The 27,651-nt window shown below is 44.3% G+C and overlaps 2 protein-coding genes across 7 annotated transcripts; one reads left to right on the top strand and one right to left on the bottom strand.

The window, feature by feature from the left end:
• The first annotated feature begins 795 nt into the window (after positions 1-795).
• LOC106612979 (cilia- and flagella-associated protein 45) lies at positions 796-6,362 on the top strand. Its single transcript, XM_014214752.2, has 12 exons — positions 796-1,001; positions 1,143-1,256; positions 1,458-1,600; positions 1,841-1,985; positions 2,136-2,306; positions 2,517-2,695; positions 2,846-2,975; positions 3,192-3,338; positions 3,583-3,696; positions 3,814-4,007; positions 4,306-4,530; positions 4,725-6,362. The coding sequence occupies exons 1-12, from the start codon at positions 999-1,001 to the stop codon at positions 4,798-4,800; spliced, it is 1,641 nt and encodes a 546-aa protein (XP_014070227.1). The 5' UTR covers positions 796-998; the 3' UTR covers positions 4,801-6,362.
• On the bottom strand, positions 5,351-27,626 carry LOC106612978 (clathrin heavy chain 1). 6 transcript variants are annotated; one of them, XM_014214751.2, is made up of 34 exons: positions 27,241-27,626; positions 26,166-26,373; positions 25,778-25,780; positions 22,107-22,375; positions 21,664-21,825; positions 21,438-21,551; positions 21,134-21,307; positions 20,161-20,358; positions 19,774-19,974; positions 19,387-19,539; positions 19,122-19,244; positions 18,781-18,918; positions 18,518-18,682; positions 18,153-18,333; positions 17,845-18,008; positions 17,577-17,702; positions 17,308-17,450; positions 16,840-17,074; positions 16,604-16,726; positions 15,763-15,908; positions 15,422-15,605; positions 15,081-15,273; positions 14,240-14,397; positions 13,851-14,123; positions 13,522-13,689; positions 13,198-13,347; positions 12,878-13,009; positions 12,645-12,755; positions 10,279-10,449; positions 9,854-10,075; positions 9,161-9,181; positions 6,971-7,008; positions 6,813-6,888; positions 5,351-6,638 (listed from the first exon to the last, which is right to left on the bottom strand). In XM_014214751.2, the coding sequence occupies exons 1-33, from the start codon at positions 27,280-27,282 to the stop codon at positions 6,858-6,860; spliced, it is 4,920 nt and encodes a 1,639-aa protein (XP_014070226.1). In that variant the 5' UTR covers positions 27,283-27,626; the 3' UTR covers positions 5,351-6,638; positions 6,813-6,857. The 6 variants fall into 6 exon arrangements, with proteins under 6 accessions (XP_014070226.1, XP_045580607.1, XP_014070222.1 ...); XM_045724651.1 differs by lacking the exon at positions 9,161-9,181 and having other exon boundaries at positions 27,241-27,625; XM_014214747.2 differs by lacking the exon at positions 6,971-7,008 and having other exon boundaries at positions 27,241-27,621.
• Positions 27,627-27,651: the final 25 nt, after the last annotated feature.

The following is a 27,651-nucleotide window of genomic DNA, read 5'->3' on the forward strand; positions in this document are numbered from 1 at the left end:
AATGAGAACTTGTTCTCAAATGGCCTACCAGGTTAAATAAAGGTGAAATAAAAAGACATTTCAGCTTTTCATTTATAAATAGTTTGTAAAACAATTCTAAAAAATGTATCCCACTTTGACATCGTGGGGTATTGTGTGTATGCCAGTGACACAAAATCTAAATGTAATCGATTTTAAATTCAGGCTGTAATACAACAACATGTGGAAAAAGTAAAAGGGTGTGAATACCTTTCTGCTCTTTACCTCTCTGGTTAGTCCACGTTTCTTGTTACCATAAACTTCCTTCCCCTGGGCGCACACTGGTTGAATCAACGTTGTTTGCACGTCATTGCAATGACATTACTTGAACAAACATAGGAATAGACGTTGAATTGACTGACGTCTGTGCCCAGTGGGCCATTTCTTTCAATCTCTGTACACCAAGCCCGATATTCAAGTCAATGACCACGCTACCACAAACATGAACTTTCTATCGAAAATGCCATGAACTATGTGTCATCATGACGGCGTGTTACATAGTTGCTGGGTTGTCTCGTTTGCAGAGATTAGGTACTTTGGCGCCACTTAGTGAGCACAAAGTGTGATGTACCACCTCCACCATACAGCAACATGCATTGCACATTTTGTATATTATATCGAACATGCTGCATGCATGCATGCACTGAAATCAAACATTGTATCAACGCACCTCTGATTCACCTTAATAGAAAGTATACAAGACAATAGATGATTCATCTGGCTGTGTCAAGAGGGCGGGCACAGAGGCCACGTGGACTCTTCTATTTTAAGATCAGGGTTTCCATGGATACATAACAACAAAACATCTAATTTTCAAGGATATGCCAAGCACTTCTCCCATAATTAAGAACGAAAAATAGCTAACTAGGTGCTTCCTAACATTGGATATTCGTTGTGTTATTATAATGGTGACTTTCCTGTCAATATTTTAGCTGTTATTTATTTTGGTTGATGAGAGTGGACTTTTTTTGACGATCATCATGGTAAGTAGAATCAGAGACAGGCCCACAATCTTGCTTGACATAAAAATTACATTCATGAAAGTCATAATTATTTGCTGGTCTGTACACACTTTCAATTACTGTATAACTCTACCAGTACCAACACTGTTGACTTTGTCGCAGCCACAGAGTATAGGGTCTTCATCTAAGCTCTCTGGTAGCTCCCGTTCACGTCGCTATCGCACTCGTGCACTCACCTCACATGTGGATGAGAGCCTCTTTGGAACCCCAAAACAGGTGGGCCATATGTCAGCCATTTCTTTCATCTGCATTGGATAAACACATAGCAATAAGATGTGACAGTTGAACTGTGCAAGGTCTGTGTGTCTATGTATGTATATGTGTGTGTGTGTCGGTGGTGTGTGTGTGTGTGTGTGTGTGTGTGTGTGAGTGAGATAGAGAATTGGTGTAAATGTATGTTGGATTTTCTCACTCAAGGCTCTGTCAGCCTGCAATGTCAAGGACACTGAGAGGGGTGGCCGGTTCGGACCCAGGGGCCAGTCCAGGTCTGCTCCAAGTCAGAGGACTCAGAAACTAGAGACAGTTCGCATCATCACAAAGGACCTCATCCGAGACCTGAAGCAAGTATCAGTCAATACCTCAACTTCTCATTCGGTTACTTGATGTGATCATCAAGTCTAATGCTTTGTGAACATAACAGTACTACACTTGGCAGTGTTTATTACTGTTTACTCATTATAAAAGAGAATGCCATCCAGTTCCATAAACCTACATTGCACCAATAAACATATCCCACAATCACATTTTTCAAGTGGTGGTGAATTACAAAATAAAACCAAATCATGCTGTCATTTTGCCAGGATCCCAAGTAAGGATCCGTCTGGGTTGTCTGTCATCCTCCGTCCAACTGATATCGAGCGGATTGCAACAGCTTCTCTGGTTTCAACCAAGGAGGAGCGAGAGTTGACGTTGGAATCCCAGAGGAGGGAGAGAGAAGCAGCTATGGTGAGAAAGGACAAATGTACCTGATGAATTTGTAAGCAACCTTTACCACATAAAAGCTGGGTGACTAACTGGCAGTACAGGGTCCCAGCTACAGCATTACACCCAAACTAACCATTGCACTGTTCCAATGTTGCTGTTTTTCCTGACCAGGATGCTGCTGAGGATAGAAAGGCCCATATCCGCCAGGCTGACCTGTCTCGTCAAAAGAACCAGGGCCTAAGTGAACTGGAGGCCGAGGCCAAGGAAAGAGCTCAGTACCTACTGGAGAGGGCCAACGCCATGAGGATGGAGCAGGAGGACGAGGTCAAGAAACTCAATGAGGTACAGCAAGAGAATCAACCGTTCACTCTCTCATTGCTCACTCTTTCTCTTTACTTCGCTACTCTTTGTTATTTGTTTTATCTCAACTTCTGTCCCAACATCACTGCAATATCACACTTTTCCCCAGTTATTCTACCCATGCCCTGTCCAGACCCTTCCATCTCCGTGTCCTTGTGTGTGTCGTGCATGGTACCCTTTTGTTGTGGCCAGTTGATCCTGGGTGCCCGGTGCCACGCAGTGAGGGATGCCCAGATCCTAGAGAGGCAGCAGATCCTGGCTGAGCTACAGGAGGAGGAGAGGCGTCTGGATGCCATGATGGAGGTGGACCGCAGGAGAGCCCTGGAGGCCCAGGAGCAGATCGACGAGCTGCGCAAACACCAGAGGATCCAGTGAGGACACACATGCTCATACACACACAAACACACACACACACACACACACCCACCCACCCACCCACACAATGGCCCATTTAAAAGCAAATACACTACATCTCTTCCAAACTGTAATTCCTCAGCTGTCCTCTCTGTGTGTGTCTATAGGGGAAAGCAGCTGATTATAAACCAGATTGAGGAGCGTCTGGAGGACAGGATGATGCAGAATGAGATGAAGGAGCAGGAGGGCCAGCAGATGCTGGAGAACCTGGAGAAGATGCAGATGGAGGAGCTGGAGGTATTATTAGTTAGAGACCTCCTTGTGCAGTACAACAGTCTTATCGCCAGGGCAATGTATTATCACTTTGAATTTCAGTTAGAAATTCCTCATGAATTAGCCTGATCACAGATCTGTTTGTATTCTTGCAACTAATGAATATCATTAATGAATGAATCGTAATGCAGTTAGGCCTAAGGAATAATAAACAACAGAATGGTGTGCTGTGTCTCCCAGGCTCTGGAGAGGAAGAAGGAGGAGCAGCAGCGTCTGCAGCAGGAGATCCTCCGTATCAACGAGGACAGCCTGCTGGCCAAGGAGCGCAACAAAGAGGAGGAGAGACTGGCCGACCTCCGGGCTATGGAGTACACCCACAAGAAAATGGTAAGAGTTACTCCATTATGGACTTTATTATAGGTCTTTGGCCTTCTTGTTTTGGGTCAGAAAGCAAAAGGGCAAAAAAGGTGTCTAAGGCTGCGTTTACACTGGCAGGCTAAGTCTGATATTTTTCCACAAATTGGTATTTTGAGCAATCAGATCAGTTCTTTTACCAATAATTGGGGAAAGAAATCTGAATTAGAATGCCTGTGTTAACGCAGCCAAATATACTTTTGTGTGGCCCCTACAGGAGCGGGAGGCTGAGTACGAGGCTGAACAGAGACGTATCAAGAGAGAGAAGGAGAAGGAAGTGGCCAGACTGCGAGCCCTACAGGAGAGAGAAAAAGACCACAAGGCAGAGCAGGTGAGCAGCACCAAAGTTTCATTTGTTTCACAGTGGCTCACACTGACCTGTTGTTGTCGTAATTGATCATAAAAGGTATGGAGGAATGGTTACAGTGGTTTTGTGTATGACTGTAAGGATGAGCTTCGAGCCAGGAGGAACCAGGAGGGAGCAGAGAGGGATTGGAGGAGAAAAGAGAAGGAGCAGCTCAAAAAGAAGGTGGATGTTGAGGAGAGGTTGAAGGCAGCTCGCTTGGAGCAGGTCACACATAAGGAGCACCTCCTATCCATCGAGGCTGGGCGAGAGAGGGCTGAGTTTGACAGGGTTTTGAGGTACACCATGACACAATGTAAATGTACCCACTGAGCATACACTGGTTGAATCAGCTTTGTTTCCACATCATATCAATGCAAATACGTTGAACCAACGTGGAATAGATGTTGAATTGATCTGTGCCCAGTGGGTAGTTACTACTGTAATAACCCGATAACTGTACTTGTATTACAGGCGGTTTCATAAATCAAAGCATAACACTATGCTATGCCTTGGACAACCAGGCTTTAAAATGTTAGTAAAGGTGTCTGTATTAGCAGTTGCGTTTTACAGCCAGTTTTTTTTCTCTCACCCCAGGGCCCAGCAGGTATCCATCTGTAAGGAGAAGGACAAGGAGGAGAAACACAGGATCAAGGTGTTGCGTCACGCTGACGGGGTGCGCCAGCAGGTGAGGGAGCGGGAGATGCAGGCCATCGCCCTGCGCAGGGAGGTCTACAAAGAGGGAGACCGGCTGGACGAGGAGGCCCGCCATCGCCGCATCCGCCTTGATGAGATCAAGGAGAAGAAGCTCAGGGAGCTCAAGTAAGTACAGGGACTAACTCTATGTATAGGGAGTGGGTGGGGACTAACTATGTAAAGGGACAAAGTGGTACATAGAATTGAGGGGAACTGAGAGGATATTACGTGAAAGCAACAGCACTGGGTGTAAACCAGGTGTTTTTTGGGGAATGGTCAGGTTTAGTTTTGTAATTCATGTTTGTTCATTTTACTTGTAGAGCTGCTGGACTTCCAGAGAAGTATTGCAATGAAGTGGAGAGAAGGGTGCATGCCCTCCGTGCTCTGGCTCACTAGCATGACTGACAGACTGCAACACAAACCCTGATCTTTATCAAAGATTTCACAAAATAGATAAATTGGCACTGCCATCACACTTTCTGACAGGGTAGAGAGAAAATAATTAGCACAGGGTATAAATCTAGTGCAGCACCTTTATGTTAGTGATCATTAGATCATTTCTGAATAAAGATGACTTACAAACTATGAATATTTATAATTGTACTGTAGGCGTGACCTTAAGTAGTGCACATTAACTATTCAACGACTGATTGAAGCAAAAAGAAAAATGTATTGTTTATATATTGACTTAAATGTGATTATTTTAAAATGTATATTATTTTTTTGTTAGATCAATTAATTAGACTGTGCCTAACAGATTCCAGTCATACAGGACCCAAGATTATTTTATCTACAGGATATCATTTTTATTTAGTCTTTTAAATGTCCCTTTCAGCATGGCTTTTATCGCAATGTTTTATTGTTAATATGCATGATAAAAGAAAGGTATGTTCAGAGATTAGGATGACACTTTACACACACAGCTCAAAAGCACTTCGGGAATACATCAAGATAAATACAGGCTTTTATTTCAGACCATTCTCAACAAATCACTGTATGCTGTAGTACTGAGATCTAATTCTTCATAATAACCACTGAAATACATAACCTACAGGAGTGTTACTGATCTAAACAAGTTGACATTAGGACACCAAAAGGAGTCTGTCCTCCAATTCCTCTATTTGTTCTCAGAGCCAATCGCACTGACCGAACCAAACGGGACAGCGCCGTGGAGGACGACGAGTAGGATCTCCACTTTTTTTTAAAATGATCCTTCTTATGTACACACAAAAATATGGTGACCTAGAACACCACAACACCTGGCATACACAGACCTCAGCACAAGGAGGGTGGTGAGTAAATACACATGTACGGGTCTGCAGTCAGCCTTTGATCGCCCCTGCATATACACAGACACAGTCTCACACACAAGCACTGTACACAGCAAAACAGGTCACCTAGATTAAAACACACGGAGTCAACAAAGGAGGATTAACATCTACTGGGGTTGACTGGAGAGCCAGTATAGGCCGAGGGGGATTCAAATTCTTATTTAGATCACACACACACACTCAGATACATACGTCTATGCATTTAAAACTCCATAAAGCTACACGCCTGTGCAGAATATACTATTGTTACTTAGTGTTGCTAGCTATAGTCATTGAAGTGGCAATATATGTTCAAATATTATGTAACCTTTTTTCAGAATATACAATAATGAAATGCATTATACAGACAGACAATAGACAATGTAAACTGTTCACACGTTCAGTACATCAAAATTAAGAGTTTCTATTAGTTTCTTCACAACAGTGCAAATCAGATGTTCCAACTACTTCAAAAAGGCTAATTGCTTCTTTCTAAGGTCCACTTAAATACATAACATAAACCTGTTAAAAAGAATCATTATAGTAAGTGTTCAGTAGTCATAAATATGGAATGTGGAAAACCAAGAAAAAAAAGTGGTCCAATTTCTGTTCAAAACAATACAAATAAAAGTCATTCATTGCAGTTAAGGGAGAACAGAATAAAAATAATTGAATGAGCACAGGTTTGCTTGATGTTTGTCTATTCTGTGAGTAGAAGAGCATGGTAGGCTGGTGAGGAACATAAGGAGAGACAAACAGATGACTTGGGGGTTGGGGTGGTGGGCATTCACATGCCGTAGCCAAAGCCAGGCTGGGGTGGCTGGCCATAACCGGCGGGTGCTGCTGGGTAGCCGTAACCTCCGTAGCCAGACTGGGGGGGCACAGCCTGACCAGGGCCTGAAGTGAGCATGAGCTGGGGCGTGCCTGCAACAAACAGAGGACACACACTAGCATGAGATCATGCCAAAACTGCTAACACAAACACACTCTAAAGGGTTAACATTGCCTAGGTGCTAAATCTACAAAGAAAAGCATAATAGGCCCCCGTTTAACATATTCAACCAATAGAGGGGCAGGGTTATGTAGAGGTCGTCGTACCATAAACAATGGGCTGGGACTCGGTGTTCTGCTCCTCCTGTTTCCTTAGGGACTCGGAAGCGTCAAGCTTGTCAACCTGAGAAGCAAGCAGAGAAGTGAGCATGTTAACCAGACACAACCAGCAAGGGGAGCTCTAATGAGACGCCTTTATAACTGACCTCTGGGTTATTTCACTGGCTGGCCGATGGGACCATTCCTGACAGGCAGAGACGAATAAAGTCAAGATTAAAAACAGGCTGCAAGAGGCAGGCCATGTTACGGGTGTGGGAGTTTTTTGTTGTTGTTGTCAGGCATTGTCACTAGTGGCTACTGGTGTTACTAGCTACCAATGTTGACCAGCATTAGGGTTGTAAACGAGTCTAACTTCAGATTAGACACACACAGCTAGGCCTAAACAAAACACAATGGTCCCAGCATCCAGCCACCAGATGAATCTATTTCCATGTGTTTGGACTGTATGTAGAGAACCAAACCCATTTCAACAGCTCTAATATGGGCCAACGTCACAGAAACTGAACTACCAGGGATTACAAGCACTACCACAAACGCTAACAAGAAAACTTTCCCTACCCTGAAGCAGAACAAACAGATCCAACGAATCAACTGGAAACCACAATAATAAAAAAGCTCTAAATGGTAAGATTATATTTATATTAAATGGTCGACCAGTAAATATGGCAAATCTTTATCCTGTCGGTCCTCTTGATTAGTTAAGCAGCTCAGAGCAGGAATTGTAAAAGACAAGACTGACAATTCACAAGAAAAAGCGAGCAGCGTCTTGAATGTAAGTGAAACAACCTATGCATCCTGAAAATACACAATATCACTTCTAGAAAACCTTGATAAGTCAACTATGAGTATACTTCTCTCCTGTCAGATCACAATAGGGTTCAGTTCTCTACATACTTGCTATCTGGCAAAACAGAGTCAGTACGTTGTTTTAAGATACAGGTAAACAGGCTGTGGGTTCATTGAAGGGGAAAGAGACATGCTGAAGCGGCAGTTAGGTTCATTTCTCTGTTTAGAAGAGTGCATGAGAGGCAGAGAGCCACAGTGGAGGGAGTGAGAGGATGAAGGGATGGTTTGTACGGCCTGTCAAGGCGTCGCGAAGCAGGCACAGCCAACAACGAGGACTCCTAGCCTGTCCAAAGTGCTGCAAATGCTATGGAGGGGGAAACGCATGCTTGCCCTGAACACACTACAAGTTTGTAACACGCTTTCCGCACCCTATGCACACGCAGTACCCCACTTGTCATTGGAGACACACTTAAGTTCTGGAATAGCAAAGAAACTACAATGCAACTACTAACAAATCAAAGGAACAAAATTATAATAACAAAAAAACATCTACATACATGTTACCATTTTTATTTAACATTTATTTAACTAGGCAAGTCAGTTAAGAACAAATTATTATTTACAATGACGGCCTACCCCAAGCAAACCCAGACGACGCTGGGCCAATTGTACGCCGCCCCTATGGGGCTCCCAATCACAGCCGGATGTGATTCAGCCTGGATCCGAACCAGGGACTGTAGTGACGACTCTTGCACCGAGATGCAGTACCTTAGACCACTGCGCCACTCATTTTTTATTTTGCGAGTTAATTCCGTAAACAGTTAGATAAGAAGGAACTCTGAAAGAATGGTCACTTCATCCATTTCCATACAGAGTATGTTCTACACTCCCACTTTACAGCTGTGCATAGCCAAATGTGAGGCTACATAACTTCACTATAAGGACAACATTGAACAATTCAAATGTGGCCCCAGGGCTGTTTTAACATAGATTTCAGTACACATCAAACCTCACTACCCTACCAAGGTTGACCCCCAAATGGCAAGTGGTACAGATTCTCACAGACTCAAGCCAACAGCAGCTCAGTGATATTACAGACAGTGGTAGTTTTTCATTAGTATCTACAGGTCTAAGGGAGAGGATTGTCTGACTACGGTAGGTTATCCTTTCCTGCTCCTGGACAGTTACTGAGTTTGCTGGTTTATGTGGACAGCCTCAAGGGAATGGAACTAAACATCCCTGTTTGGGTGTTGCTGGGGTGAATGAGTTCCTGAATCCTAATTGGTCAGTCACTGATTCAACCCTGGAACAAAGAGCAATAGCTAACAGAGCCATTCCAAACCCCAGCATGCCCAGCAGCTCACCAAAGGCAGGGTGGGAGAGCCCCACTCCAGACGACTCTGGGTGGGTTGTCTAGTCAAGGTGTGGAGTCAGAAGCAGCAGTGACATGGGGAGGGGACAGACTCATGCAGTTTCCTCTAGTTTCACTCCTCCAAACTACAGACTACATGGGGTCAAAAAGAATGACTGGAAATGGACTGGACTTTCACCTTTTCCTTAATCGCATCAACCTGAAAGGGAATTCAGAGAGGCAACTTAAGGAGAAAAACACACTGAAACTCTCCCCCAACAGAGAGAACAAATGTGGAATCATCAGATCAACAAAGAAAACAGAAGAAACATCACAGTGAGATGGAAATAAGCAACGTTTCATACAAATGCAAGCTCTAGTACAAATGTTCATGTGGTACTTTTAAGTTAGAATTACAATATTCATCAAACAGATATATTTTATATCAGCAGACTTGTTTCGAAAATATCATTATATTAAGCATAACACAACATGCATAATTTTGTACAAGAGCCCCCCCAGTAGACAATACTACCATTTTGTTAGTTCTGGTATTTCTTGACATATGACAAATATATGTGGCAGGAGAATACTAAGCAGTATGAATCTCCTGACGATAACTTTTGTACGGAAAAGTAGCCGAGATGAAAATCAAAATCAAAAAGAAACATGATTACCGGTATCATGATCGAGATAAACAGAACAGGATGAGATCGGCTGAAGTTGTGGTTGTTTAAAATATCCTAAAAGAAGGTGAACTCAGTAAGTGCATCACCATGTTAACAGTACCTACTTTTCACTGGAGACACTGGTAGTCTGGTAAGGGTTTAGGTCATGTATAAAATACCCTATGGGGTGAACTGCCATCCGAGGAGTGGCCAACCTAACCCACCTTGGAGAGGTACTCCCTCATGACCTGGATGAAGTAGGGCATGGAGAAGTCCATGATGTTGTGCCTCCAGGCCGTCTCCAGCACTACGTCAGGCCTCAGCAGGTCGTAGCAGGTGAAGAGGCAGGCGGCAAAGCACTCTTTCTTATCCTCCTCCAGGAACCAGGCCAACAACTCCTCAGCCAGCTCCACGTCTTTTGACTCAGACGCATACTGCATTGCGTCCTACACATCAAAACACCACAGACATACACATCAGAACAGGGAGACACAAGGGGAGAGAATTCAGACTGAGTGACATATCTAAAAGCAATGATATGACCCACACATTTTACAAAAACAACAGCAGCATGGGTATCTGTGTGAGCTGATGGTCACTGGTCTGTAGACAAAATATAAGTTGATATAAAGTTGAGGAGAAGCTGGACCTTGTAGAGTTTGTCCTTCTTGCAGAGTTCCACGCTCTGCTTCCAGCGGTTGTTGCCTTTGAAGAGGTAGGCAGCGATCCTCCTGAACTCAATCAGCTCGTGCTTCTCCAGGCCCTGGGCCAGGGTGATGTTGTCAAAATTGTCGTAGGCATCGATGGAGGCACGCAGGGCCTGGACAGGACAGAATAGTAACAAGAGAGAAAGTTATTTGCATGACAGAAAATGGATGCACATTCTTTTTCAACAAAATAATAATCTTTTCACAATGGTAATTTCAGCGTTTTCAGTTTCTTTTCTCCACAGTATGCAAAACAAAGCGTACGGTGGGAAGAAAAAGTATGTGAACCCTTGGATTTAATAACAGGTTGACCCTCCTTTGGCAGCAATAACCTCAACCAAACGTTTTCTGTAGTTGCGGATCAGACCTGCACAACGGTCAGGAGGAATTTTGGACCATTCCTCTTTACAAAACTGTTTCAGTTCCACAATATTCTTGGGATGTCTGGTGTGAACGGCTCTCGAGGTCATGCCACAGCATCTCCATCGGGTTGAGGTCAGGACTGACTGGGCCACTCCAGAAGGCGTATTTTTTTCTGTTCAAGCCATTCTGGTTGTTGATTTACTTCTGTCTAATGGGTTGTTGTCCTATTGCGTCATCCAACTTCTGTTGAGCTTCATTTGGCGGACAGATAGCCTAACGTTCTCCTGCAGAATGTCTTGATAAACTCGGAAGTTTACATACACCTTAGCCAAAGACATTTAAACTCAGTTTTTCACAATTCCTGACATTAATCCTAGTAAAAATTCCCTGTCTTTGGTCAGTTAGATCACCACTTTATTTTAAGAATGTGAAATGTCAGAATAATAGTAGAGAGAATGATATATTTCAACTTTTATTTCTTTCATCACATTCCCAGTGGGTCAGAAGTTTACATACACAATTAGTATTTGGTTTGCCTTTAAAACATTTTTAACTTGGGGTCAAATGTTTCAGGTAGCCTTTCACAAGCTTCCCACGATAAGTTGGGTGCATTTTGGCCCATTCCTCATGACAGAGCTGGTGTAACTGAGTCAGATTTGAAGGCCTCCTTGCTTGCACACACTTTTTCAGTTCTGCCCACACATTTTCTATAGGATTGAGGTCAGGGCTTTGTGATGGCCACTCTAATACCTTGCCTTTGCTGTCCTTAAGCCATTTTGCCACAACTTTGGAAGTATGCTTGGGGTCATTGTCCATTTGAAAGACCCATTTGCGACCAAGCTTTAACTTCCTGACTGATGTCTTGAGATGTTGCTTCAATATATCCACATAATTTTCCATCCTCATGCCGCCATCTATTTTGTGAAGTGCACCAGTCTCTCCTGCAGCAAAGCACCCCCACAACATGATGCTGCCACCCCCATGCTTCACGGTTGGGATGGTGTTCTTTCGGCTTGCAAGCATCCCCCTTTTTCCTCCAAACATAACGATGGTCATTATGGCCAAACAGTTCTATTTTTGTTTCATCAGACCAGAGGACATTTCTCCAAAAAGTACAATCTTCGTCCCCATGTGCAGTTTTAAACCATAGTCTGGCTTTTTTATGGCAGTTTTGGAGCAGTGGCTTCTTCCTTGCCGAGCGGCCTGTCAGGTTATGTCGATATAGGACTCGTTTTACTGTGGATATAGATACTTTTGTACCCGTTTCCTCCAGTATTCACAGGGTCCTTTGCTGTTGTTCTGGGATTTATTTGCACTTTTCGCACCAAAGTAGGTTCATCTCTAGGAGACAGAACGCGTCTCCTTCCTGAGCGGTATGATGGCTGCGTGGTCCCATGGTGTTTATACTCGCGTACTATTGTTTGTACAGATGAATGTGGTACCTTCAGGTGTCTGGAAATTGCTCCCAAGAATGAACCAGACATGTGGAGGTCTCTATTTTTTTCATGAGGTCTGATTTTCCCATAATGTCAAGCAGAGGCACTGAGTTTGAAGTTAGGCCTTGAAATAAATCCACAGGTACACCTCCAATTGACTCAAATTATGTCAATTAGCTTATCAGAAGCTTCTAAATCCATGACATAAGTTTCTGGAATTTTCCAAGCTGTTCAAAGGCACAGTCAACTTAGTGTATGTAAAGTTCTGACCCACTGGAATTGTGATACAGTGAATTATAAGTGAAATAATCTGTCTGTAAACAATTGTTGGAAAAATTACTTGTGTCATGCACAAAGTAGATGTCCTAACCGACTTGCCAAAACTATAGTTTGTTAACAAGAAATTTGCGGTGGTTGAAAAACGAGTTTTAAATGACTCCAACCTAAGTGTGTAAACTTCTGACTTCAACTGTACTTTTTCTTGCCACTATGTTAAAAGATCTTAGTACCGCATAGTCTTCCTCTGTGATGAAGAGGTTGTTAAGTGCTTCGTTGACACCTTTGTTGTTGTGGTTCTGCACTGACCGCAGGTACGGCTTGACCAGTGACAGCTGCTTGGTCTGGAGGTGGACAGAGAAAAGTTCAGTCAGTGGACAGTCAAGCAGGTCGTTCTGAATGCCAAAGATTGACATACAACATAGCTTTCAATCTATCAAGTATGGACAGAGTAGCGTCCCAGTACCTTCATGAAGAAGTTGACAGCGCGGGTGTGGTCGAGTCGTGGTGATAACACTATGAGCAGGTCGTTCAGTAACAATGGTTTAAACTCCAGGTAGAACTGGATAGCCTTGTAGTATAACTCCACATTGGCCACCTGGAATCACAAAGCATCATACATTCAGCTGCAGGACGTGGATTTCTATTCAGTGACAAATACTTGGTCTAATACAATGACCATGGAATACATCTTAACCTTGAGTGACGAACATAAAATGTTTGCAAATCTAAAACATGAGATCCAGTCAATGCTGAGCTTGGGTGTTGTTGCAGTCATTCATTTACCTTGGTGACGATGTCTTTGAACTGTCCTTCCTTCCAGGCATCGGAGGGGTGGCTCATCATGGTGATGATGGCGTTGTCAAACTCCTCATACTTGTCATAGAGGAAGACCAGCTCCGCCCACAGGTGGGCCTGCTCTGCAGCCCTCAGGACCTGCAGATACACATTAACATTATCTTCACCCACCCCAAAACAGCACACTGAGATAGTCACTGAATCTCTCACACACACAAATAATATATGAACAAATAAAATAGGAAGACGATGCAGATCATTTGAATCCCCTTGCATATAGACATCTATGTGGCAGTGTTCTCCCTCTCTTACCTTTGGAATGTTGACTCTGGACCAGAAGAGCTCCAGGTGCTCCCTCATCTTCTGGGGTTTGAACTTGGAGTAGAGGATGGCCAGCTCGGTGAACATGCCCATGTGAGCCCGCTCCAGGCCCAGGGCTGCCTCCAGCATGGTGATCAGCTCCTCAAAGTAAGCACGGTCCTGGAGATAAACACAACCATGGCATCTTCAATCAACACAGGACCATTAAAAACACATTTATCACATGCTATGGTACAATTGGGTTAAAACTCTTGCCTGGATAAGGCAATTGCTATGAGAGTGACTATTGGTAGTAATTGAACCAAATGGTAGTACCTTACCTGGTAGTAATTGATGAGTTCCTCCAGTTCATCAGCATGGACAACGATGTGCAGGCCACACATCTGGGCCAGGCGGAACTCGTTTCCATCCACACAGGCAAAGCACACCTCTTTCCAGGTGCGGGTGCTGTTGGCCTTGCGGGCTCCGTCCACAGCGGCCTGGTACTCTCCCAGGTGGACCAGGGTGGACGCTAGCCGCCCGAAGTTGGACACATTGTTGTAGAGCAGCTTGGCCGCATCATACATCCTCTCATCATAACACCTGTCACCCACCTGGTATAGAGAAAGACAATAAGAAAACGTATGATACTGGTCAGCAGTGATGGAGAGGGATGTGGCAGGTAAACCTGTGTGTGTGGCAGTGTGTGTATATCGTGTTTGGAGAGTACCTGTTGGATGTGGGCGTTGTTGGGTCCATTGATGAACTCCTCCAGCTCAGCCAGGCGGTTGGTCTTGGCCAGGGCGAAGATGAGCTCTGTCTCCACGTAGGACTCACGGGACTTCTTACGGGCCATCTGAAGGAACTTCACCAGGTCCTCCCAGTTACCTGAGGATAGTAGGGGAACACTAAGCCTTTTTCCCCTCGCCTGGTTGCCATCTCTGTTCAGCTATTACATTCCACTCCTTGTACTCTGTCATTTGCCAGATACTGGTCTTTCTTCAATTCTGAACATTCTATAATTTGAATCATGATTTGATCGTGATTCGATAACCCTCACAGCTATCCTTAAGCAAATATTGAAACTATCACTTTTTTTCCCCTCTCAGATTGTGGTGGTGTCTGGTTGCTCGGCAACCATTTTGTTTCTCCAGACTAAACCAGTTGGTCAAAAGTTCAGCTCACACCAAAATTCTCAAACTAAATACATACTGCAATTCCAGCCACAAAACATCTTAGCTTTGATTTTATGCCGCAAAATAAAACTTGCCTAGCTAACAGCTAAATGTTTGTTTCGAGGCTCCACATGTCGTCATGGGAAATATGAATGATTTCCTACAACGAATGAGCAGCATAGCTGTAAATCCAGCTGCATATTGAACGTTGAGATTGGAGAAAGGCCAGTCTCTTTGGCATATGACACAAAGTGCGGAACCAGAGACTGGTACCCAGACTACGTTACCCACATTTAGATACAGCATGTGAATACCTTCACCTCAAATGGTAAGCCTACATTGAAAAATGTTGTTGGTCGTATGCTGGACATTACATGGAACAATGTTGTCTCTTACCGCTCTGGGCTGCAGCCTGGCCCACCTCCATGTAGGCAGAGGGGTCGTCAGCCTTGATGTAGGAGTCGATGGCCTCCTTCACCAGACCCTTCTGGAGCTGAGCCTTGGCCAGCTGGCTCCACACTGGAGGCTCATTGCAGCGCTCAGCAAACTCATAGGCCCGGTCCAGGTTCCCAATGTGCTCAATCAGAACCTAAAAACATACAGAAATAACTTTTGTCAAGTTCACCTCTTGATCTGTAGAATTCAAGCAGAACAGTAGCATTGTCCACAATGTGAATTGAACCAGCAACCTTTTGGTCAATGGTCCATTTCCCAGAGCAAAAGACTTGACCACTGACCTGCACGGCAGAGGTGTTGACGTCAAACTTCCTGAAGATGGCGAATGCCTCCTCAAAGAGTTCGTTGCTGATGGCGATGTTAGCGATGTCAGGGGCGTCGTAGTTGTCCAGGCGGTTGATGTACTCCATCACACGGGTACGGTCCGCCTTGATGGCTGTTAGGATCAGCAGGTTCTGAAGGTTTCTGAATTAAAACACAGATGAATTCTGCTCAGCATTGACAAAGTAAAACAACAAAAGTTTAACATTCCAAAGCTACCCGGTATTGAAAGAGCAGACACACAATGGACAGCTCAGTCTGCCAGTGAGCACAGATAGTAGAGCTTCAGTAGCCCTAGTACCTGTGTTCACTGAAGACTGAGTTATCCAGAACGATCTTCTCCAGCAGCTCAATGAGTTCGTTGGGGAGGTCTGCAGTCATGAAGGCCTTGACTGTGACTGACACCTCCTCTGGGTCCTGGGTCTCAGACAGGGCAGTCTGAACAACCTGATAAAAGATAGAGACATAATCAACATCATTCATTACTCCAGAATGGAGGAAATATAGCCACTTGGAGCCAAAATGGGTCACAAATAACAATTTAACCATCATGAGAAATATGAGGAAAGTGTGGGTGGGGCATCGCAGTAGAGGTTGGGACAATGGTTTTAGTGAGGATGATGTTTGCGTTTCTTTTACCCCTTTCTCGCCCCAATTTCATGATATCCAATTGGTAGTTACAGTCTTGTCTCATCTCTGCAACTCCCGTACGGACTCGGGAGAGGCGAAGGTCAAGAGTCGTGCTTCCTCCGAAACACAACCCAACCAAGCCGCACTGCTTCTTGACACAATGCCCGCTTAAACCGAAAGCCAGCCGCACCAATGTGTCAGAGGAAACACTGTACACCTGGCGACTGTGTCAGCGTGCACTGCACACGGCCCGCCACAGGAGTCGCTAGTGCGCAATGGGACAAGGACATCCCAGCACCATCCCAGCATCCCAGGCCAAACCCTCCCCTAACCCGGACAACGCTGGGCCAAATTGTGCGCCGCCCCATGGATCTCCCAGTCGCAGCCGGCTGCGACAGTGCCTGGACTCGAACCCAGAATCTCTAGTGGCACTGCGATGCAATGCCTTAGACCACTGCGCCACTCGGGAGCCCCGATGTTTGCATTTCTAACATGCAGGAACAGGTCCATACCTGGTCGATGAGAGGTCTTCTGAACGGGTTACTCTCCAGCAGCACGCTGGCCCACAGCTCAGGGTCTTTACGGCGAACCAGGTAGCGAGACAGACTCTTGAACAGAGAGTTCTCATTGCACACCTTTACAGGAAATGTAAGATGATCAGTATGAGGCCAAACATATGCAAACACTGCTAAATTACCATTTCAATGTACTAGTCAAGTTAAAATGTATTTCTTATTTCCCCACTCACATTAATGAGTTCCTGGTCACACTGTCCTCTCTCGTAGGCCACGCAGGCCAGGTGGGGGTCCCTCTTCTCACAGTACTTGCCCACCACGCGGCTGTCGTAGAAGGTGTTCTCACGCAGGAAGCGCTCTGGGTTGTTGTTGCTGTCGATGTAGATCTTGGCCAGGGCATTGTGGGTAGCTGGCTCCTCACAGCCATCGTGGATACGGGCCTCCAGCCAGGGTAAGAGCAGCTTCAGTCTGGAGACAACACACAGATACATTTTCAAGTTTCATAAACTAGACATATTTCCACTTTTAACTGGGACAAACAGCACCACTTCATCCTACTTTCTCTTTCAGAAGTAATCCCACAATCAAATGCACTACAGCTGCAGTTGGTGACAAAAACAAGCCCTCGCAAGAAAGGCCCCTTTAATATAAAGCCAGTCTGGGCTGAGACAAATCTTTCTCCCTGTCCCCATGCTCCTTACCGGTTCCTCTTCTCCACTTCGGCCACCAGTTCATCAGTGGAGAACTGTCCTTTCACCACCAGAATCAGGTTCTTAATCACATCCTCAGCACAGTCCACATCCAGCAGCCCTCCAATCACCACCGGCAGACGACTGGGGTTCACCTGACACACACAAATATATATTTTAGTCACAGAACATTTACAAATCAAACAATGGTAGTGACCCTTTAATTCAGTGTGAATAAAGAAGCTGTAAAGTCCTACACAGGTTAATAGGAGGCTGTATACCTTTTGCACATAGATCTCAATGTATTTCTGCAGGGTGTTGCGGTACAAGTAGAGGACCAGGTCGTGGACAAAGTCGAAGCGGTCACACACGATGATCAGGGGTAGCTGATCAGTCAGCTTAGCTTCCTGTGAAGAGAGGCAAGATTCATATCAGCTCACAGAATCAAACTAACACCCAGACCTGGCTTTCAGGGTAATTAACCAAAGAAAGACTGAAGTATGCTGAACTGTGATGTCATGTTACAGTATGCCTCCTTTACTCCAATACCTTGAGGAAGTTCTTGACTCGTTCGGGGTCGTAGCAGTTGCTCTCTCTGCAGATCCTCTCCACCTCTTTGATCTGTCCTGTCTTACAGGCGGCCTGGATGTACTTGAAGTGGACCTCTGGGTCCTGGCTGAAGTTAACGATGGAACCCAGGAAGTAGAACAGACCTGGAATGAACAGACACAGAACTTAGTCCCTATACACATAGAGCGATAGGAAGAACAACTGTGGTTGTTAAGACACTCATGACCATGTTCCATGCAGGTGAGGACAAGACTAGGTGGTTTGCGTCAGGTGTATGGTCTGCTTACCTTCGAAGCTCTTGAAGGACTCAAAGAGCTCGGTGAGGGAGTTGGTGGAGAGCTGCTCGTGGTACTTAGAGGCCACCTGGACACAGATTTGCAGGTTCTGACGGATGTTGGCCGACAGCATGGCCCGAAGACACTCCAGAGAGTCCTCCACTGATAGGGAGCCAAAAAAGTTCACCAGCCACTGTAGGACAGAGTCAATATACATACAGAGTCAGTGCACAGATGCACACATTAGTCAAGGTCACGTTTCTTAAGAGCAAAACACAACAAGCACACACACACCGCTCTCCAAGACTATGAGCATTCTGGTCAAGGACATTCTATTCCATGCAGTGTGTGATTGTGTGTTAGATAGTGTCCTATACCTCAGGGTTGAGCAGGTGTGTGTGCACCACAGCCCGTTTGATGTCGTACAGGTCGGTGTAATGCTCCAGAGCCCTCTGCAGCAGGCCAGCCTTCTCACACAGCTGGGCAACGTGGGCACGGTCGTAGTGGGTGAACATCTGGTTGCCCAGGATGGCATCAGCCACCTGAAGTGGGAAAAAAAACAGCATTCATTTAAAATAGAGTCCACGAGTCAGTGGAACAAAAAACATAAAATTGCTGTGGGTGTGATATGCATGTGTACCTGTGGGGCGTGGACCAGGTTCATCTCTAGCAGGCGCGTCTGCAGAGGCCCCTCAGCAGGCCTGTTGTTCTTCAGGGCGTCCAGGAGGAAGGAGGTACACTGCTGGATCAGGTTATACTCCATAAACACGTCAACGATCTGAACAGGGAGACAGACCGACACAACACATCAGCTACCACACATCATTCATGTTACTGTATACAGCCATCATTTCATACAGCCACCTCACAGAAAAGCAATGAACCAGGTTTTTTCCATTCAGCAAATTTAAATATAAAGGGAAATAGGACGATAAATGAATTCTTGAGGTGGTGAAGACGTTTGGCCCTTTGCCCTCTGACCTGTGTGATGTCAGCCAGCGGCTCCTCGTCCTGCACCAGCATCTGGGAGAACTGCAGGCCTTGTTCTGGACTGATTCTCATCACGTTCCTCAGCAGGAACATCCAGTCTGGGGTGTAGCCCACCTAGAGTGGAAATACGGAAAACATATTGTATAGTTCAAAATTGAACACAATCTAATTTGACCATATTATAGAACTCCATTTTGTGTCAAGTCAAATGTTATATTGGACAGGTCTAGTAGATAAAAATAGAAACACCACTAACCTTTTTGGCGTAGAGGACAATTTTCTGGAACTGTCCGGTCTCAGCGAAGCACTGGATGACTTTGTTGGGCACGTTGGCCCTGAGGTAGACGCTGAGGGCCAGAGTGGGGTCCACTGACTTCACCAGGTCCCCCAGCTCCTCTGAACACTCCAGCTGTAGAAGTATACATGCAATGTTCATTCATTGAGACAACTCACAACAAGCTGTGAATTCCTAACCGAGTCCTAGCCAGCCCAATAGTTATAGGGATATTTGAACAGACCAGTGCAATATGTTGAGCAACACATAATTGGAACATAAAACTGTAAAGCTCAATGTTGAACATCCAAACGTAACAGTGAACATAGCTATAGTATCAGTTTATTATGATAACTATGGTTTCCTTGCCTTGTCCTCTTTCAGCCATTTCTCCAGCAGCTGCTTGCGTCCCTGCTGTAAGACGGGCCTGCACAGCTCCAGGGACTCAAACTTGTTGAGCTGGCCCTGGTCCAGCAGGATGCCAAAGTACTGCAGCAGGGGAGAGGTCTGGCCCGGCTGGGCTGGCACACTCTGGAATTTACGGATGGTGTCTGGGGTACGCAGGATACCCTGGGGAGGAGGAAAGGTGCGAAAAATGCAAGATGACATTTAAAAAAAAAAAGAGTGTGATTATGATAAAAGACAGAACGAGTAGAAGAAAAAAAAACATCCACAAGACAGAAATGTGTTTTGCAGACAAAATATCATCCCACAGATAGCGATTATGTCATTGGCGTTTTGGTGCATTGGCAGTACCTTGGGAGCATTGGCGGCCACCTTGGCAGCCTCAGAATAGTTCCCTGCAGCGAACAGGGTGTTGAACTTGCGGGCGAACAGCTCCTCGGCCCCGGCCAGGTTGTTGCGCACAGCCATACGCAGGGCCAGGTCTGGGTTCTGGAGAACGTTGGTGATGTAAGGGATGATGTTCTCCTCCTCCACACACACTGACAACACCTGGACAAACACATTAACACACAGACAGGGTTAGAGTCCACTCCTATACAGACATGAAAATATGTGTACTATTACATTAGTTTATATGTGGAGACAATTGTAACAAAATTGGTATATCATTCCTTTGTTAAACTCATATTTATTCCAAATTTAATTGACTGTGTAAAAAAATATTTGCTGCTGGAATAGAGAATGGTATTTGTGAATTAAGCTTGGCAGATTCATGAAGTACACAGATGGCCATCCCCATGGAGCAGTGTGTGTGTGTGTGTGTGTGTGTATGCATGTATGTGTTTGATACATTAAGATGTAAAGGAGCAGCAGACTTGGAGGGTTAGCAAGCCAGGAGCTTTAAGGAGATTAGGACGCCTGACGGGACCTCCAACTGTGTTTCACATGGTGCTCACTGCTGGAGCTGGAGGCGCCGTTTCAGCAGCTATATACAAGGCTTCCCTCAGCCAAGGTCACCAAGTGACACACACGTCAATCATACTCTTCAGAGACAAAAGCACACTGCCACACAATTTCTAACACACTCTGTTTAATAAATGGGACTCTCAAGCCATCACACAGGTACAGTATTTGTGATTTCTGAGGAGGAGAGCTAGAGCAGTGGGCTCTCCAGACATGGATCAGCTTTCCATCCTCCTGAATGTTTAATGGCTCTGTGTGTTTTGGACAGGAAACCCATTGATCAGCTCACTGGTATTTGGTTACTCCTGATAAAAGGACTAACACACTCCCCTTCACTCCCGGCTACCCAGTGGAGACTTACCTGTCCTTTCCTGTTGACTCCAATGATGCCAGCAGTTGGTTCATGTGGGGCTGTAACAAAGATGGTCTCCCCGCTGATCCGGTTCATGTAAATACAGGTGCCAGTCTCCAGGTCATACAGGTGGATGTAGCCATATTTGGTGATGAGAAAGACAACATCCTGCTTCGAGCTGATCTAGAGGACAGAGAGCAGGGACACAAGGCTTCAGTAGCTGTATCATAGCGGGTATTAATGCTGAGGCCCTGCATGTCTGTATGGAACAGGTTTGAGTGCTTGTCCGTCTACTGTAAAGTGGTTCCAGTACCTGCATGGCTACAGGGAAGTCATTCTGGGCCTCAGGAGGGAAGAACACGTCCACTGCCTTCTTTGGAAACGGCTGATTGCCTGTTGGTGGGGTCCCCACTTCAATTATGTGTAACTAGAAAAGCAAAAACATATTCAGAAGAAAAACATCTCCCGTTCTTCTTCCCCCACATTCAATTACAGCCCTTCCTGACTACTCCATGTCCATGTTGAGCGGAGAGTCCTACCTTTCCTCCAGCTTGCCCTCGGACAGCGAAGCAGAACAGTGTGGATTCCTCTGTGTTGCCCTCCATTTTGAACTGGGCAAAGCCTGCGGCGTGGCCCTCAATGGGCTGGGACACCTTCCTGTCCACAGAGTACAGCTGCATGGCTCCCACCACACGGTTTTGCTAAAATTAGGGAAAACACATACTGTATAAGAGCTTGTGTTACAGCAGTCTTTTCCAGTGGTAAATAAGTCTTCAGGGCAGAACATTTCATGACGCTGTTCAAGCTTCAATACAGCTAAAAAGCAAGAGATTAGCCTCTATCAGGTCAGTGTATTGCTGTACAGTAGTGTGGACACTCACACGGATTAACTTCTATAAAAAAAAAAAAATGCAAGTCACTTTTCAGTAGATTACAGCTAGTGTCCACCAGAAATACAATCTAATTCCTTCTATTTCAGTACCTGTGCTGAAATCCCAATGAGAAGCAGCCATTTCTGTTTGGCGTCGGTGCGGTAGTTGATGATTTGACAGCCGGCAAGGCTGGAGTGACGGTCAAAGACTTTGACTGGCTGGGAGTCTCCCTCCATGCTCCAATGGTAGACAGCGTTGTCTGTGACCAATGCTACAGTGTTGAGGGAGATCCACTTCCAGAAAGTGACGTCATCAGTCATGGTGTGAGCCTTCATCTTGCTCTTCATCTCAATGTTGAAAATCTGGAGGGTTTTCGCAGCTGTAAATTCATACAGAAAAAGGAATGATGATATAGCACTTGCCTAGTTAAATAAAAGGTTAAATAAAATAAAACACTATCACCACTAACTAATGTCAACTACTAATCCCCACACACAAACAGACTATAGGGGAAATTAAAATAATGTAATAGCAAATTCTACTTGATTTAGAAATATTGGTAGTCATGGTTCGGTGCGAGCACCACTAAATGACCATACAAAACAGCACTTGCAATGTAGAAAGCAAGACCACAGCGGACAACCAATAACATGGTCAGATCTGCATTCAGTTATGAAAAGAGATTCAATACAAAAAGGCAGAAGACATTGACCAATCCAGATGAGGCTAATAAGCAGCAACCTCTAGGGACTGGGTGAATTGACAACTTACAAACAAGTGCCTTCAGAAAGTTCATACCCCATGACTTATTCCAACATTTTGTTGTGTTACAACCTGAATAATTCAAAATGGGTTAAATAGATTTATCAACCATCTACGCACAACACCAGATAATAACGAAGTGAAAACATGGGTTTTTGAAATGTTGCAAATTTACTGAAAATGAAATACAGAAATGTCTCTCTTACATAAACATTCACACTCCTGAGTCAATACTTTGTAGAAGTACCTTTGGCAGCAATTACAGCTTTGTATAGTCTTCGGGTATGTCTATCAGCTTTGGACATCTGGATTTGGGGATTTTCTCCCATTCTTCCTTGCAGATTTTCTCAAGCTGTTAAGTTAGATGGGGATCAGCAGTGAAGTCAAGTCTTTCCACAGAGTTTCAATGGGTTTCAAGTCTGGGCCACTCAAGGCCTTTTACATTCTTGTTCTGAAGCCATTCCAACGTTGCTTTGGTTTTATGCTTGGGGTCATTGTCCTGTTGGAACATAAATCCTGTCACCAGTCTAAATTCGTTTGTACTCTGAAGCAGGTTCTCATCAAGGACTTGCCTGTATTTTGCGCCATTCATTGTTCCCTCTTTACCAGTCTCCCAGTCCGCTGAAAAGCATCCACATAGCATGTTGCTGCCACCACCATGCTTCACGTAGGGATGGTGTTTACCAGGCACAGCTCATCACCTGTCTTTCTCCAGACATAGCGCTCTGCATTCAGGCCAGAGTATCTCATTAGACCACAGAATCTTTTGCCTTATGCTCTCAGTCTTTCACTGCCTTTTTGCAAACTCCAGGTGTGAGGTCATGTGCGTTTTTCTCAGAAGTGGCTTCCGTCCGGCCACACTCCCTTAAAGCCCAGATTGGTGAAGTGCTGTAGAGACTGTTGTCCTTCTGGCAGCTTTTCCCATCTCAGCCAAGGAACTCTGTAGTTCTGTCAGAGTGTTCATTGGGTTCTTAGTCCCCTCCCTGACCAAGGTGCTTCTTGCTCGGTTGCTAAGTTTGGTCAGATGGCAAGCTCTAGGCAGAGTCTGCGTAGTTCCATATTTTTTTCCATTTCCCAATGATGGAGACCACTGTGCTCTTGGAAACTTTAAACATTCTAGAAATAGTTTTATAACTTTCCCCAGATATATTCCTCATCACAATTCTCTCAGACTTCATGATATAGTTTCTGCTCTGACATGCACTGTCAACTGTGGGACCTTACATAGACAGGTGTGTTTCTTTGTAAATCATGACAAAACAATTTAATTTGCCAAAAGTGGACTCCAATCAAGTTGTAGTGACATCAAGGATGATCAAAATAAGTTGGATGCACCTGAGCTCAATTTGGAGTGTCATAGCAAAGGGGTGTGAATACTTATCTAAATTAGATTTCAGTATTTTATTTTCAATCAATTTGCAAGCATTTCTAAAAACAAGTTTTCACTTAGTCATTATGGGGTATTGTTTTTTTCTCACCCATTAACACTTTTTTTAAAAAAATAAATGTTGAATTCAGGCTTTAACAACAAAAGCCAAAGGCTGTATAAGGCGATTTTACTCAAGTCCTAACGTGTCTGCTTAGTCATAAGTCAACTTCAGGGGTGTAAATCTGGAGTTCAAGCAGCTCTACAGGATCCCTAACCCACTATTAATCCTGAGATGAATTAAGGAGTTTGGGTTGGGTCTGAATGCAGATTAACGCAAGACCACAAAGCACAAACAGATGTGATGAGGTACGAGAAGTGTCTTGGGATGCACCGACTGACACCAATTTAATTTCAGGCTTTCCAATCACTGGCTTATTATTGGAGCAAGGAAAGAGTTTCCTATTCATTCAATTATTGTGGCTGTAGCCTATGATGAACCTGCTATAGTTCACATTTTACCATGGAAAAGCACAGCCTACAGTACCAGTCAAAAGTTTGTGCAAAGCTGTCATCAAGGCAAAGGGTGGGTACTTTGAAGAATCTCAAATATATTTTGATTTGTATAACACTTTTTTGGTTACTACATGATTCCATGTGTGTCATTTCATAGTTTTGATGTCTTCACTATAATTCTACCATGTAGAAAATAGTAAAAATTAAGAAAACCCTTGAATGAGTAGCTGTGTCCAAACTTTTGACTGGCACTGTGCGTCTATAGGCCTACGTTTCCTGTTGTGTAATCTTAAACACCTGGACTACAAATCACAGAGCCTAAAATATATATATAAAAACAACAGGCTAGCCCATCTAACGGAGAGATATGACACATTTGATCACTTATCTTGCCTGACAAGTAAACAATTAAAATATAATACATCATAGGCAACATAAAGACCAATATACAGGGGTGGGGTGTCAAATCAACATTAATCAATCAACACAAAAATCCAAATTCATTTGGTTACCATAGTCTAGCATTGAAATAAATATTGCATATCTGATTTTCCTGTAGTTTAATAATATGCAGGATCTGCAATACATTTGGTCTCTGAACGCAAGTCTCTCTCTTACACTGCAGTCAAGGACGCACTGACAATATCATGCAAACCATGACTACTTCAGCCTATAGGCCAAGACCAGCTCTCAAACTGGATAGTCATAATAGGTGCATGAATAACACATTATCAAAAGTTATCCCAAGGATCTTGCTTCAGAGGAATATTTCACTGTCTCAGCCTGTGCAAGCCTTGATCTCTAGGCCACTGAGACAGTAGTGTGCAATGTGCCATAACGGGGACTTGTCGATATAAAAGGTGCACATTGGCACATGGCATACTCACAGACGTTTTTACTTCAGGGATTTTTTCCTCTACCCTAGAGGTCTTGATGAACTTCCTTGTATTTCCATATTCTGTTTGTCATTTATCCTATATCCTCCCGCTCTTTAAATCATCCCCCTTGTGCTTCCATTCTACTTTCTAACACTCCTTCCTATGTAAACAGAACATACACAGTACTGGACAGACATTCCAACACAGTGCAAGCATGATTACAACTTCCACAACTCATGATATATAAAATCCAACTCACCGTCTGCAAACATATAAGAAAGCATTAAGAAACGAAAAGAGCAAAAACAAGCAAAAATAGACAAGCATTCATGATTGTATGACAATTTTATCAGTGTACAAAGGAGTTAAATTATTTCAAATGACTATAAATTGCAAATTACAAGCAGTTTTACTACAGGCCTGTATATGGTCATTAACACGCAAAGCAGAATGTGACAGGTCTAGATCAATAACTTGCTGACAAACATTAGGACAGCAACACACAGGGAAATGATGGTCTACAGCAGTCAAAGCTGTAGTTAACCACTTAGTTTGGTTGAATTCAATTGTTAAAAACACAGCCTCTGTACATATTAGTTGAGTCAAAGGAAACAGTTCAGGGGGTTGGGGTAAGTGGAAGTACTTACCTTTGAGGGCAATAACTTTGCTAGCAGGGTTCATGATGGCGCTATCTGCAGAGATGGGTCTACGGATGGGAGTGTTGGGGTCGGCCATATCAATGATGACCACCTGTGCCTGCTCGCCCACCTTCTCTCTTATACAGATGAACTTATCAGACTCCATAGTCAGGGTGCTGAATCCAATGTTAGCTGGGTTGATCCCTAGGTTCTGGAGCTAAAGGAAATCGAATTACATTTTTTGAATGATTTATTGAAAAAACAATTGCTAGCGTGACTGTTGCAGAGGTGGTTCTGTGAACAACGCTTGCATGATGAGTGAGTAATCTTGTCAGACCTGAACGTGTTGGCTCCTGTCCTGGAACTAATGCCTTAGCTTTAGTTCAGTGGGCTAACTGGCCTCAAGGCCCATGCACAGGCTCATTGATAAAGATGTTATGTTGATGATGATTCGTGATGTAGTTAGCCATTTGTAAAGACTCAAACGCATTACCCTTTTATCATCCTATAGCCATATAGCTAGCTACATCCAAATAAATAATCTAGTACTAACTAACTATGCTGTTTTGACCAGCATAGAACTACTGCCTGTTGATTGAGCCAATTTATTTTACTCAACACCTGCCTTACTTGAATGAAGGTCCAAGGTAATCTAAGATCAGTGTCAGACTAGCAGACATAGCTAAATGCATCTGGCTGTTATTGAATGGACTGTCACGCAGAAACATCGTTCTAGTTAAGTAACTAGCCATTACCTAACATGAAATATGTTTGAGTTAGCAGGCCAATACAAATAGTAGCGGTCATACGAAAGCAGTTTGTTAACGTTACGTTTGATGGCAACCCTAGAAAGTTAACTAGCTAGCTGACACACTGTGGTAGTCTTTTCGCTAGCTAGTTAACATAACATGGCAACGGGGGAGGAGAGGTCATTCATTTCGCTGCGGGTGTTGGACTGCTAGCTACAGTTATCTTAGCTAGCTAGTTAGCGAAAATCATCAAGCAGCCGAGAAAAATCTGGAGGTGTGTAGCGCGATAGCTACGCTACCTGGTCACGACTAGTATTTAACTATTGTTTTCATACCTGCAGGTGCTCCTGGAAGCGGATAGGTAGTATTTGTGCCATTGCGGGTTTTCCTTTGCTTCTACCGTGTCCTGAAATTCTAGCTAAGCAGCTACAATAGCTGGCTAGGTTAGCACTGTACTAGCTACGACCTCCCCACTCACTGATTCGTAAATCGATGTCAGACAGTGAATATTTACGTCCAATCAATGTGTTTTTTTTGAATATTTTCTTAGTCGTGATTCCAAAATCGTATGTCAAGTGTAGCCGCCGGATGTTTGTACGTTTTCTCCACTGCCTGAATGGATGGCAGTGGCTTAAACACTGATCTCAGTCCAAACCTGCAATGGCGGCGGAAACGACTCAGAATCAGAGATGGAAGAGGAAGCGAGATATCCCACTCCAAGCGTTTTGTTTATACGGTCAATGAAC

This window comes from Salmo salar, chromosome ssa09, assembly GCF_905237065.1.
Source record: "Salmo salar chromosome ssa09, Ssal_v3.1, whole genome shotgun sequence".
NCBI classification, from domain to species: domain Eukaryota; kingdom Metazoa; phylum Chordata; class Actinopteri; order Salmoniformes; family Salmonidae; genus Salmo; species Salmo salar.